The sequence below is a fragment of the Sorex fumeus genome, unplaced genomic scaffold (assembly GCF_029834395.1).
Source record: "Sorex fumeus unplaced genomic scaffold, SorFum_2.1 ptg000006l, whole genome shotgun sequence".
Classification (NCBI taxonomy): domain Eukaryota; kingdom Metazoa; phylum Chordata; class Mammalia; order Eulipotyphla; family Soricidae; genus Sorex; species Sorex fumeus.
Window position 1 is genome coordinate 41,751,006 of NW_026606063.1, and position 14,906 is coordinate 41,765,911.

At 40.3% G+C, this 14,906-nt stretch overlaps 1 protein-coding gene across 2 annotated transcripts in view; it reads left to right on the forward strand.

Annotated features, from left to right (window-relative positions):
- The window catches only part of GFPT1 (glutamine--fructose-6-phosphate transaminase 1), a 71,109-nt gene extending 57,326 nt beyond the window's left edge, over positions 1–13,783 (forward strand). The window contains exons 14-20 of one of the 2 annotated variants that reach the window (XM_056123730.1): positions 1,461–1,581; positions 2,384–2,541; positions 4,996–5,110; positions 6,071–6,198; positions 6,743–6,910; positions 8,155–8,316; positions 9,382–13,783. In XM_056123730.1, the coding sequence (XP_055979705.1) occupies positions 1,461–1,581; positions 2,384–2,541; positions 4,996–5,110; positions 6,071–6,198; positions 6,743–6,910; positions 8,155–8,316; positions 9,382–9,426 (897 nt within the window). In that variant the 3' untranslated portion in view covers positions 9,427–13,783. The remainder of the gene's footprint in view (positions 1–1,460; positions 1,582–2,383; positions 2,542–4,995; positions 5,111–6,070; positions 6,199–6,742; positions 6,911–8,154; positions 8,317–9,381) is intronic. The other variant, XM_056123738.1, reaches the window with a different exon arrangement.
- The last annotated feature ends 1,123 nt before the right edge of the window (positions 13,784–14,906 follow it).

Below are 14,906 nucleotides of genomic sequence, written 5' to 3' on the forward strand. Positions count from 1 at the left end.
CCTGAGTAGGCAGTATGCCTGCGCTCGGGGAAGGGAGGTGAGAGGGGGATTGTAACCCCCGCCTTGGGTAGAATTGGGGGTGCTTCCTGCTTGTTTATTTGAAGGAAGTAGATTGCCAGGGAAGTGCTGGGTAATTTTATTTATTTTTTTTCCTGAAAAGGGGCCAGTAGTACAGATAAATTAAGGAATCTCTGGAAATGGCTAATTGAAAGGCAGCTTAGATCTATTACTGAATGAATCCTCTGTTCAGAAGTTTATGCTGCTTAAGTATTTCATTCACTGCAAAACCTAAGTTTTGGGGCAGAAATTACGTATTGCGTTAGAATTTTCTGATTTTTCCTTCTCAGCAGCCTAATTTTTTAATTTTGTGATGTTCTGAGTAAAAGTGCTCTTTGAACAGCAATGCATGCGTTTATTTTATTTTATTTTATTTTGGCATTTGGCTTTTGGGCCATACCTGTCAGTGCTCAGTACTTACTTTTGACTTTGAGCTCAGGAGTCTCTTGTGGTGGTGTTCAGGGAACCATATGTGATGCTGGGGGGGTCTGCCATATGTAAGGGGAGTGCCTTAACCTCTGTCCTATCTCTCTGGGCCCAAAATGAGCTTTTTCTTAAGCAAAATTTCAAAAGGGTACTGACTTTTTATTGGAAAATGGTACTGTTTATGAACATATTATACTTTTGAAGTGTTTAAGTTCCACTGGGTATTTGTGCACTATTCTTTATTTGAACAGTCTCAGGGACTTAAGTAGTATATGAATTGCCATTTGAAGATAAGGAATTGAGAAATTAGAAAATAACATACAAGCTAACTCAGAACAGTGCCTTTTCCACTCATCAAAATACATGTGTGAGTGTATTTCTTATGAAACCTTATGCATTGACCACTATCAACATTTGTACAAAACAATAACAGTGCTTCTCTCAAGTGTGATTTTCATTATTTGATCTATGAGGTCTTTATTTATTTATTTTTAAATTTAATTTTTATTAGTGAAACACCATGGGGTACAGTTGTAGACTTACAAAATTTCGTGCTTGGGTTTCAGTTATACAATGATCTTGTACCCATCTCCATTGTACCCAGTGCCCATTCTCCACTAATGATCCCAATAACCCTCCCATTCCCCCCCTCCTCCCCCCGCCCCGCCTCAGTGGCAGGGCATTCCCTTTTGCTCTCTATTTCCTTTAGGGATTTGTGGTTTACAATAGAGGTATTGAGTGGCCATCGTGTTCAGTCTATAGTCTACTTTCAGCACGCATCTCCCATCCCAAGCGTGCTGTTCCCTTTACTTGGTGTTCCTTTGTCTGTCTAAGCTGATCTATGAGGTCTTTAAACAGTGTGCACTGCATCAATTTTTATAGCTGGAAAAATGGAAAGCTATGTGTTCATTCTGCAACAGTCCGTGAAAGAAAGTCTTGGGAGCAGAACTGAGTGCCCAAGTGTCTTTTCTTTGCAGACCCGCCAGGTTCTGGAGGAGCTGACTGAGTTGCCCGTCATGGTGGAGCTGGCCAGTGACTTCCTGGATAGAAACACCCCAGTCTTCCGGGACGACGTGTGTTTTTTCATTAGTCAGTCAGGTACGCTGAGTTTGGCATCTTTATTTTTTACTTTTGAGGCCACACCCAGAAGTGCTCAGGGATCACTCCTGGCGGGGCTCAGGGGACCATGTGGGATGCTGGGAACTGAACCTGGGTGGGCTGCGTGCAGGGCAAGTCCCTTAACTGCTGTACTAGCCCTTTGGCCCCAGCTCTGCTAATTTTAAAGACTTAGGGAAAAGAAAATTTTTCTTCCTCCTAAGCCTAGCCTATCTTGACCAAAAATGATGTCTAAACTTGAAGCCATTGTGGCAGACAGCTTAACAACATTTTAATATTGCATAATTATGAATGAGCAAAAATGACATTTGACCTGAATATTCAGAGGAGGAAAGGAGATCCCACAAAGTTGGATCCTATCATTAAAAATTTTACAAATTAATTTGAAGTTCATGTCTTAAATTTGTTTAGAACAAATACTATTCAAATGGGCTGGAGCGATAGCACAGCAGTAGGGCATTTGCCTTGCATGCAGTTGGCCGGCCGAGCCGGGTTCAAATCCTCTGACCCTCTCGGAGAGGCTGGCAAGCTACTGAGAGTATTTCACCCGCACGGCAAAGCCTGGCAAGCTACCCGTGACATATTCAATATACCAACACAGTAACAACAAGTCTCATGATGGAGATGTTACTAGGCCCGCTCGAGCGAAATCGATGAAAAATGGGAGGACCATGACCATGACCATGACTATTCAAATATCACTTTTTTGTTCGTTTTTGCATTTGCATCCAAAAAATCAGGACTGTTGTTTTCATTGCTGGCTGCATTTATCTTTTCCACACAGGTGAGACGGCAGATACCCTGATGGGTCTCCGGTACTGTAAGGAAAGAGGAGCCTTAACGGTCGGGATTACGAACACGGTGGGCAGTTCCATATCACGGGAGACAGACTGTGGTGTTCACATTAATGCCGGCCCTGAGATTGGTGTGGCCAGCACAAAGGTAAATCCCTGCTCTCTGCGTGAGTGAGTGATGGTGTAGGGGAGAGGCTGATCCATCTCTTAGTGTTCTCTCCTTAGCACCTAGAGAAGTTGCAGAGTACATTAAGCATTATCACTCTAAGACTAAGGGATCAATAATAGATCAAACACTGGTCATCTCTTCCTGTCCTCATCTTAAAAGGTTAAAAGGAACATGAGGATATGCATATGCTTACATTTGCAAGGGCCTCTGTTGACTGTCCACGTCATTCATACTCCTGCCAGACTGAGTTGATGCATGGTTGATACAGCTGGTCTCTCTTAGCAAGTGTATTAGGGTGTTAGGAAAGTGTAACAAATTAGAAACATCCAGTTTAATTCTAATTTTTTAATTTTACATATTCATGGTTTCTAAAAAAGGTCAATGTATACATAATTTTTTGAAAGTTTATAAAGAGTTGTTCATCTCTGGTAAAAAATTTGGCACTTAAAAACTAACAAGTGAATTCTATATGACAATATGTGTTTCTCCTTAGGTACTACATCTGTTGCAATTTACCCCCCCCACCCGCCCATTGAGGTGGGGGTGGGGGCATACCGAGGAGTGGCACTCAGGGTCTACTCCTTGCTCTGCACTCAAGGGATACTCCTGACTTGCTCTGGCGACCAGTATGGGGTGCTGGGTATCGAACCTGGGTCAGCTGCATGCAGGACAAACACCCTACTCACTTTACTCTTCTCTCCAGCGCGTACCTTTGTTTTTAAAGAACTGCTCAGGTGGACAGAGTGATTGTCAGCTCTGCAAGGAAGCACTTGCCTTGCATACAGCCAATCTGGGTTTAGTCCCTGGCACTGGAGCAAAGAGCCCAGAGTAAACTCTGAGCACAGCCAGATGTGGCCCCAACAAACAACAAAGCAATGAAATTTTTTAAATGCTAACGTTGGGATAGACTATCCTAAAGTATTTTCCTAAATATTGGGTCAGTTCAGTTACTGATGTTTTAAAAGATGATAGCATATACTTTGAAAACCAAAGGGAATTAGTCATGTTCGTTTTTAAATTAATACCTGTCTTTGAAATTGAGATATGCATACATAACTTTTAGCAACAAAATAGGAATCTTAGAAAATAGTATAAATGTAAAAAATGTTCTCATTCCACATATGTATTTACTCTGTACTGATTCTTTTTCTGCCTACATCAGATATTTTTTGTTGATTGTCTAGTGTGGAGGGTGGGTGGATTTGAGGTTAAAGGCAAGTGAAATGGGATGTAAATATATTTTTTATGTTTCAGTGTTTTTTTCTTTTAAATAACCTTGTAGGGAGAATTTTTTTTGTTATGTTAAAAACTCAGAGTGAGGTTTTTTTATTTTGATGTTGATGGCACTCTAATTTATAGAAAGCCTTAACCCGAACTTTCTCCATGTGGTAATTAAGCATTGTAAAGCGCTGTGCACGAATCTTCACTCTGGGTCTGAGACAGTAACCACTTGCTCCCAGCAATAGCTTGTACGTTTTTTGGAAGAGTGTCCAGACAAGCTTGAGTCATGGTCTGGAATCCCAGAGCCCTTGTTTCTACCACTGAAAAACAAGGGATTCAGTGTGGTCTGAGGCTGTGCATCACTCCACCAACTGGGTCCTGCCCTCTTAGCCTTTCTGTTGACTTTTGAACTGTGAGTTGGCAGGGAGAGTGACAGTTAAAATTCTTATTTGTAGCTGTACCTTTCCCTTCCTTTCTCAATAGCAATAGGGATTTCATAAGCAGGTTTTTTTTTCTTGATTATCTAGAAATAAAGGTTAAGTCATTTGGTCAAGACTCCATTAAAGGGAGTAGTGATAGATTTTCGTAAGTTCAGTTACTGATGTTTCAAAAGGTGAATAGCATGTACTTAGAAAACCAAAGGGAGTTAGTTATGTTCAGTTTTTAAATGAAAAAATCCCACGGAGTGCATCTGCTTCCCGAGCCCGTGTGCTGCTTGTGCCAACATGGCCAAGCACATGTGTTGCCCGCATCTCCCCTCTTGAGACATGTACTTTCACGCTTTCCTATCTAATGATGGAGTGAGTGGAGAGGCTCTCTCTCCTCCTCTGGGGAAGCCCAAGTTTTCTCTTAAGCGCAGTACTCTCTCAGTTTCTCTTCTTCCTTCCCCTTCCAAAACCCCTAAGTGAAATCTGTTTTTGCTTCCAAATAAATAAATAACCACCCAGGTTCTTGAGGCCGGAGAGATAATACAGCAGGTAGGGCGTTTGCCTTGTATGTGGCCAACCCAGGCATGCAGGTATCCCATACGGTCCCTCAGGCACTACCAGGAATATTTCCTGAATGCAGAGCCAGGCGTAAGCCCTGAGCACTGCCAGGGATGGCCCCCAAACTAAACCCCCTCCCCATGTGCCTCTACCCTGCCAAACCCCTTCAGGTTCTTAAAGGGCATTTACCAAAAACTAATTTCCCTGCTTTTGTGTGTTGTCTTAGGCTTATACCAGCCAATTTGTATCCCTGGTGATGTTCGCCCTTATGATGTGCGATGACAGGATCTCCATGCAAGAGAGACGCAAAGAGATCATGCTGGGCCTGAAGCGGCTCCCTGGTAGGCAGATACTCACGTGTTACGCTTCCGTTGTCCAGGGGAGTGGGTCCCGGGTCAGTTCCTCTTGGCCTTGAAGTGCTCTGATATTCACTCTTGAAGTGTTGAGTAAGACTCAGTCTATCATTACTGCATCTGTTCAGTGTATTGCTCTTTTTTCATAGATTTTTGCTAGTTTCATTACTTTTTAACCTTAAAAAAATTCTTTAGGGGCCAGGGAAATGGCTTAAAGGGCTGGATGGTGCACACGCTTTGCATGTGGGAGCCCCGGGTTCAACCTCTGGCACTGCTTAGTAACCCCTGAGTACCTGAGCTTGGAGTAACCCCTCAAGCACCCCCTTGTGTGGCTTAACCCTGCTCCACCCAGGACAATGTTCTTTTTTCAGGGACCGGGAGCTCATTTAAGTACTGGTGTTTGAGAAGCCCTGAATTTGATCCCTGATATCACTTGTCCCCTTGAGCACCAACAGTGTAATCCTGACAGCCTCAAACACTGAACTGTTAGTTTCACACTGGCAGGCTGAGCATCTTGGGAATAGTGCGGGGTGCCCCAGCGCTGCTTGGGGCTATTTCTATAAAAATGAGAATAAAACAACAACAAAAAAAGTATTTTCATTGAGGTAACATTGGTGACATAACACAAAAGTTTCATGTGTACAGCAGTATAATTCTACATCTGCCTATACTCATATACTCATATGCCCCCCTCTCCCCCCCACACACACCCTCCTGTCCTACCAGATTGTTGACTGGTGTTGACAATCAGGACCCACCGTGATTTTCATCTGTGACCACTTAAATACCCTAAATACTCATATGGGGCCATTCGGTCCCTGGTTGCAGCAGGCTGGTCTACACTCTGCCAATATCACCAGAGACAGTCTAGTTTCTGTCAATCACCATTCATCATTCAGGGACCTTCTTTGCCTGTTTCACTTGCTCACGAACATGGTTTCTTCACAGATTTGATTAAGGAAGTACTGAGCATGGATGATGAAATCCAGAAACTGGCATCAGAGCTCTTTCGTCAGAAGTCGATCCTGATAATGGGGCGGGGCTACCATTACGCCACCTGTCTTGAAGGGGCACTGGTAAGTTTTCTCACTTGTCATTTCAGTCTCTCGGCCTTGCATATGCCCCACTTTTAAGATTGAGTGAATTAAGAAGGTGGGACTTTGAAAAGAGCCTTTATAGTTTATGCATTCTGATGTGTATTTGCTTTGAGAGAGTGTGACAGTATTCTACTTAAAAGTGAAAATCAGAAGTATATTTTTAATAACTTGGGTTTATCAAGTAATGGTTTAATTTGTTATCTTGATATTTGTTATCTTGATATCATTATGAATAAAACCAAGTTCTCTAGGTGTGAAATTTAATTGAGGTCCAACTGAAACAAGTTGGAAAAGAGTTGTAAAGAAATAACCTTCAAAAAAGTTCTTGAGCGGCTTTAGAACTTCTAGTTAACTTGCTGATATCATAGATCATAATCTGTTAGCTTGCTGGCAACATGTTACCGATTAGTGACTGTTCTTTTAATGCTTTTGGAAAAGCAGCAACTTCAGACATCAGATATCTTGTGTTTACATAAAAATGGGCTTTTTTAAAGGGGACCAAATTCTGATCTTTTTCCGTTAGAAAATCAAAGAAATCACTTACATGCATTCTGAAGGCATCCTTGCTGGGGAGTTAAAGCACGGTCCCCTGGCTTTGGTGGACAAGTTGATGCCCGTCATCATGATCATCATGAGAGATCACACTTACGCCAAGTGTCAGAACGCCTTCCAGCAAGTCATTGCTCGGCAGGTAAGTTGGGGACTGTGGCGAGCACACACTCTTTAAGTGACTCATGACACTCATCATGCCTAGTAGGGTCCTGTTCCAAGACTTACAGTTTGTTGGTATTTAGATGGGAGCAATCTGTGATGTTCATGCTTTGACAGGACCCAGCTTAAAGAATCTTATAGCAGGTCTGAACCAAATTTGAACTGAAGCTTTATTCTGCTAATTCTCTCCTCTTCAATTAGTATATCCTGCTCCCTTTTTTTTGTTTTTTTTTTTTTTTTTGCTTTTTGGGTCACACCCGGCGATGCTCAGGGTTTACTCCTGGCTCATGCACTCAGGAACTGCTCCTGGCAATGCTCAGGGGACCATATGGGGTGCTGGGAATTGAACCTGTGTCGGCCATGTTGGCTGCGTGCAAGGCAAACGCCCTACCCCCTGCTCCCTTTTAATCAGGAAACCTTGGGGAGGGAACCATACCCACTGGTGCTGGGAGGGGTTGCCAGGCTCAACACTCAGAAGTCGCTCCCAGTAGTGCTCAGCGGACCATGTGATGTGAGAGAGGTGGCCTAGGACACCAGCTTTTGAAGCACATACTCCAGTCCGTAGGGTTATATTTGGGTTGTGGGGCCACACCCGGCAGTGCTCAGGAGCTGCTCCCGGCTCTGAGTTAGAGGGTCTCTTGTCTGGTAGTATTTGAAGGACCATATGGGGTGCTGGGGATTAAACCAGAGTCGATTTAACGCACTATAAGTGCCTAACCCCTCCCTATACTATCTTTTTGCACTCCCCCCCACCAGTTTCATAGTTTTAAATTTATATTTCAGTTGAAAGCTAATGGTTGGGTCTTAATTTACGACGGGAGCTTTGCTTAGCTTTGCTTAGCTTCGTTTCCTTTAAATAATTTGACTTCATTATAGAAGTTCAAAAAAGATTATAGGCATAATGCTATGTGTATGAACTTGGGTTCAAGTTCAAGAAAGGCAGACTTAGACCCAAATGCTGTGTCTGTTTTTTCTTTGTGTGAGTTTCAGCAAGTCACTGGGGTCCCACAGAACTTTTGTTCCTTTACCTGTGATGTGCATCAGAAGTCAATCACATGGGCTCAGCTTTGAGTGAGTGTTGGCAGTGAGACCACATTGAGAGAATGCACACGTAATAATTTGTTAATAATGGGCCGTAGTCCTGCCATTTGCTTACCTGGGCGTTGTGTGTGTGTGTGTGTGTGTGTGTGTGTGTGTGTGTGTGTTCGTCCTTTTCTTTCCCAGGGACGCCCCATTGTGATTTGTGACAAGGAAGACACTGAGACCATCATGAACACGATAAGAACAATCAAGGTGCCCCACTCCGTGGACTGCTTGCAGGGCATCCTCAGTGTGATCCCCTTACAGCTGCTGGCTTTCCATCTGGCTGTGCTGAGAGGCTATGATGTAAGTGAGGGAAAGGGCAGAACCTTAAGTTTGCTCCCTCCCCCCCATGTATTCTGCCAGTTTTCCTGCCAGTTTTCCTTCTAATTTTTGTCTCTGTTTTGTTTATGTTTGTGGGCCACACCCAGTAGTGCTTGGGGCTTCCTCCTGACTCTGTGCTCAGGAATCACTCCTGGCAGGGTTCAGGGGACCAATATGGGGTGCCAGGGATTGAACTGAGTTCTGCCGCATGCAAGGCAAGCACCTTATCCTTTGTGGTATCACTTTGTGGTCCCGCCTTCTAGATTTTTAGCAACTGCTTTTGAGAAATCTATCAGAAATGTGGTACGTTTGTGTGGTCCAATGTGTAGGAATATGTAGAGATCATATCACAGCATTTTCTTGCCCCTCATGGAACTTGAAGGAATCTTGGAGGTTACCTTTAGGATCCTGACTCCCCTTGGAGAATCCCTGCCTGTTTCCTCTGTGTGATTCTGTGTTTCTTAAAGGGCATCTGTTAGCAGTTCTGTGTTGTTTGGGGCTGTTGCATACAGCGCATCACTTTTAGCATTTCTGTCGGTCCAGAGACCATCCTGTGCTTAGACATTTTCTGTGTCCCTTGAGAGGGCCTGTCACCCCCTGCAGAGCCTCACAGGAGCGCTTTGTGTGCAGAACTGGCTCCTATAGGATTCTTTCTTTTGTCTCACTGTTAGTGTCTCAAGATATGTGACTCTATTTGCTAGTCTAATTCTTTGTGGGATTTAATAGATGGTTAAATGAGCATAGTGTTTCCTGGTGGTGTTTTTGATGTTTGTTTGTTTGTTTTGGAGGCCACACCTTGCAATGCCCAGGGCTTACTCCTGTCTCTGCACTCAGGAATCACTCCTGGCAGTATTCAGGGAACCGTCTGGGATGCCGGGGTTTGAATCTGGGTTGGCCATGTGTGAGGCCAGTGCCTTATCTGCTGTACTCCAGCACCCTCCTTTTAAGATTTTCTTTTTTTATAAACAGAAATAATTTGCTAGTAACAACTCTTCTGTCTTTCCTAAATCTGTATGCTCTCTGAGATCTCCTTTCTTTTTCTTGCAGGTTGATTTCCCCCGGAATCTTGCCAAATCTGTGACTGTAGAATAAGGAGCGTCTGAAAACTGAGCGATTAAGCAACACAAGACACCTTTTATATTTAAAACCTTGATTTAAAATGTCACCCTTTTAAGCCTTTTTTTTAGCAAATACTTATTTATATATCAGTTATAATTATTCCACTCAATTTGTGATTTTTTTGTGTGTGAAATTACCTCATATTTTTCCTTAATTTGTGGGGGAGTTTGAATAATGAAATATATGTTGGAATCAGCATCAAAGATTTAGCTCTCATTTTCTTTAAAGAATGCTGGGTGTTGAATGTCTGGGGTCCCCACTTCAAACTGAAAGGATTTTATGTGCTGAAAATAATTGGCACTTGCTTTACCATGCTTATATTCAGACCAATGAGAGAGGAGTGTGTTTAATTGGAATGCCCCAAATAGGCGTAGTGCTTTATGTCCATCCAGTATACACTGACATTTAATTAAGACCTTGCTAAGTTATATATAAAAAGAACATGTTGTGATTTATTTTGAAGTTTGTCTTTTGTTTTTCAGTCAAGCTCCAACTTGAAAACTCCAAATGTTTTTTGATGGGAATTGTATCTAAGATTGGTGAGCTTTTGTGTCTCAAACTTACAGCCTGTTATCTCCATGTAGGTCAAAATAACATAGGAATCTAAGTAGTATAGCTGGACATTAGTTTTCTCCAATCCATACCAGGATGTGTTTGCACAATCTCATAGCACAAACTTCTGATGTGGGCTGCTGTGGACAGCTCACCATACGATTTTTAAATTTGAAAATGGGAAATGGGAAGCACACAGGTAGGGTATCCCATTTCCATCTCCTGAAAATGGTTTCTCTTTACTTGTGTATGTAGATTTAAGACAAACAGCCCCCCACCCCGCCCCAAACAACCATTGAATGACAAATTTTATCTTGTCTCTATAATCAGTACACAATTACTCTCAAATGTCTCAAATGAATATTGACATATTTAGAATTCTTTTAAGCCTTTCCCAAGGCAGAATTTTTTGCAGTAATCTGAACTTCATCGTATTGTATGAAATTAGTCCCTTCATGCCAGTTCTTAGGCTCTTTGCAAGTTTTTGAAGATTTGCGAGCTTTTTGGCTATCTGACTCATATATGGCGGTTGAGGCTTAGAAAAAGCTATATGCTTGACTGTATTTGTGAAGGAGTGCATCAAGTTTCGTGTTGCTTTCTAGCTATTTTTCTCTGTATTTTTTGTGTTCTAATCCCGAAACATATTTAGGAACGAAGACAATACAAATAAATAATACTACCATGTCTTCAGTTGGTTATCAGAAATAAAAATTTGAAGTTTAGATTAAAATATTTAGAATACTTACCTGACACCTAAAAAGATTTGAGTAATAGATGTTTTCATGATGTTTTTTTGCTCAATATTGGACATTTAGGATAGCTTTTCATGTTTTCAGCAAGTCCTCTTTTAAATGTTTTCCCTTTTTTTTGATTTGTGAAAGTATATTTAGTATAATTAAGATCAGCCTTTTCGATCTTAATAAAAGCCTTTTTTCTCTTTTTCAAATTTGAACTTCCTAGTGAAATGAATGTTTCCTAATACCTGTTGTTACTAGTGAAGCATCTGATTTTGTTTGTGTATGAAGGTTTGAGAAAGAATAGGCATATTTTGAGGCAATTTGGAAGGAGACTGGAAGCTTGATCATTAAGAAAATAATAATACAGGGGTATTTTGCATCCTACATATAGCTACTGTAGTTCTATTTATCTATTTTGTTTCTAAGATTATTTTGTGTAGTCCTAGTAGTAGTATGTGTGATAATTTCTTACATTTGTTACTTTATCATTTTATGCACATGATTTTTTTTTATGTATTTGTACTATCCGTTAATGTTTAAAGTTTGAATCAGTGTTCTGAGTGGAAACTAATGTGAAATCAATCATTAGTTTTCAGAATGTCTTTTTTTCTGTGCATTTGTCTGTCTCAAGCAAGGATAAGTTCTAAACCAAATATCCAGACAATATCAAGAACAAAGAAGTGATATTTTTCAAACACAATTTCACCTCCTTTTTCCTCCCCCCCACTTCCTTTTCCATTTAATGTGATTTTTTTTATACTTTTAAAAGTGACAATGAAAAAAACTGAGTAGAGGTAAACCACAAATAAATGTGCATGATCAGTTAAAGCCAATGTAATATAATTTTTTCAAGAAAAATACTCTACACAGGAACTTTATATAAAAACTTCTTTCCTATAGTAAAATTGAAGTTTGAATCTGCTTATATAAAATTTCTTAATGCAGATTATTGAGCTCTTTTTAGATCCTGGTGGACACATGTAACATTCAGTGCAGGGTTCAGTGTGATTGTCACTTTGGATGAAACCAATCAGCATCTCTCTTCTTAAAGTTCCCTGGACTCTAGACTCTAGAAATAATAAGAAGAAATGAATGTTAACAATTTTGAGTTTAACTATGTAAGCCACCATTTATAGACACATTGCTGTGCTGGACAGTGCATCCAATTTTAAGCCAATCCAATGCCGTTGTCCCCAGGGGAAGTCCATAGTAAAGAGCAGGCTGATTTGGCGCCAGGAGAGAGAGTGTACGTTGGGTTTTAGGGAACTGCATTTATTCACTACCATGAGAAGTTTCAAGTTTTGGGTCACATTCATGTTTGTAAGAGGTGAAATACAGTTTATAAATTAAGCTATTGCCATCAGTCATACTGATGCATACACATACCTGTGGTCCTCTAAGGAGCGGCAGTTATTAATTGCAACAGTTAAGACCAGCCAGGCATCTGCACTGTTGCTACTCAGAGGGAACAGACACAGGCTGAGGTGGGGCTGGGCTGCTGGTGAGGGGACCCAGGGTAGGTATCCTCCCCTAGCTTTCACGATTGTTCTGACAGGATATTGTCTTATCCTTTTGAACATGGTCTCTTGGTCCAAGTTCATTATGGGCATGGTGGAAAGGATCTTTTTTGTTTCAAACGTTTTCTTTTAGCTCCTAGCCACCAGTGCTTTGACACTTGTTTCTCTTATTCTTCAAAGCAGTGAAAACAGCTGCTTTAAGAAACATTTTAAGAATGTTTAGGGCTACTCTTTTATCTTTTAAAAATTAGAATATACTATAGCAATAAAAAAAATTCTGAAGTAAACTGTTGTTTGCTACAACTTAAGTGGTTTTTCTAAAAAAAAGCACAATGTCATTTAAAAGTGTTTATTGAAAAAAATTCACATCTCATATTGAATTTGTGAAGGCCAAAGACATGGAAGGGAACAGTAAATAAAGGTATTTTCTAGCCACATAGCTAGTAGATTTTGTGTACCAGAACACCAGAGAACGTGTTTTACCCAGATTTCAGATCACTTTACTTTTTTACTGTTAGTCTGAAGTTTAACAAAACAATTTTACCCATAATATTTTAAGATTGTTGTAAATGAATATTTCCCTACCCTGATTAATTTAACTGCATATCCTCATATCTGCAACATGATGTAGCTGATAATATTAGCTTCAAACCAATCCCATCCAGAGTTAAAATCATAGTAATTAGCAAGACTATAAATTTATGCTATAGTAGCTTGTAAGTCTGTAATAGTTTGATATAAATATAATGGAATATACTATAAATGATGGTTAAAGCAAGCATTTTAGGAAATTCTCAAATTACCTTTCCTAAAGTACTAATTTTCAAATGAATTTAGAAGTCATCCAATTATCTTTTTAAATTTTCTGCACTTGAGTTTTTTTTTTAAATAAAACTTTTGATATTTAAGTTATGCTTTTCATGAACTGGACGTTTTAGAATCATCCTTGCTTTGTTTTAGTTTTGTTTATTCTTTAAAGTGAATGTTTAGTTTGCTGAGCCAGTTAGTCATTTCTTCCTTTTGTCTTGTTAGTCCAATGACTCTAATCCTGAACTGTGAATAAATTACCAAAAACTTGCTAAGAATTGCATTTTGAAGCAATTTGTCAATATTTGAAGTGTACACATACTTGTAGTTGTGATTGTGTTGTACCAAGAATGTAGGTGATGTTTACTGTAGTTGTTGGTAAGCTTTTTTGATGCTGAAAGTTTATTCACTACTATGACTTTTAAAAACAAGAAATGATTTCATAAATATCAGCAGAAGCCACAGGTCTCCACTCCAACTTCCCGATTCTTTTGAAAGGATGTGGGTCACGACATAGGCTTTACTTTTTATGTATGACATCATGCTCCATAGATATTAAACTGCCTCAAGTCTCTGAAATTTTTGTAATAGTGTGTTATTTTCTAGCAGTTTTCCAGGGCGTACAGTGGTAAATGATTTTGTTGAATTTTGAATTGATAGTTGCAAAAGAAGGTTCTTAAAGGTGGGTAACAAAACAGCTTGTATACTCCAAATCTGCAATTTCTGTAGTATCCGGCAGCCTGTTCATTATAAAACAAAGATTCCTTTTATAGGCTCCTTTCATAAACAGCAGGCTAGTGTGTCTGTCCATAGTGCTTACAGCACTCGCTCTGCTTTGCAGGATGTAGTTATACCAGGGGAGTTGCAATGAATCAGTGTGCTGTTTTGCTTACCAGCTGAATTGAGTGAACTGAGTTCTCTCTCTCTCTCTCTCTCTCTCTCTCTCTCTCTCTCTGTCTCTCTCCCCCCCCCCCCTCCTCCCTGTCTCCCTCCAGCAAAAGCCTGACACCAGGGTTTGTTTTTTTCCCACTGCCACACTTTTGACACGCAATTCAGCTCTACTCCTAGTGAATTGCTTTCTTTCAGTTTTCTATTTTCTGAGTCCAAATTAAAGGCTAAAAAAAAACTTTCCTAAAAATTTAAGAGATCACTATATTGAAGTGGCATTAAAGAATTTTTTTTCTTTGACATGAAGGAAGAAGTAAGGGTAAATTTTTCTTAGTGATCGCAAGGCAAATAGTTCTCCCTCATTAAAATGATGAGAGCCGGGAAGATGTTTAGGGGTAGGTAGGGCCAAAGTTGAGCTTTTGAAAGGCTCCCGGTCGAATCCCTAGTGGCCACTGCAGTTCTCTTCCCCAGGAACACTGGGGCTAAACAGTATGGGAACTTAATTTTTTAAAATTCATTTCACTGCTCAGAAACATTCGGATTGATTGTTGATTCCCTTGCTAAGTGCTCTGAAATTTGGCCAGCTTACCCCCACCTTCAGGAAGCAGTAAGACAAAATCATTATTCTGTTGTGGGGAACAAGTTTACAAGACATTATTTCCAAAGTAGAAGAAGCACGTTTGTGAACTATTTTTTATTGTCTCAAATCCCAAGGTTCACTTAGTATTTTCTCATAGAGTGATGTTAGCAGCCATATTTTCCTTTTCATATTTCAAGAGATTTTAGCAGTTGGGGGATGGTTGTATAATTTTAAAATGTGGCATAAAAATGGACCATGTAAGTAGGAGATGGATAGAATCATTGGCATTTGCTCCCCATTCACTTACCACTCTGCTTCTCTTTATATGAAATTAAGGACTTTTAAATTTCAGTTTTACATAAAGAGGACACT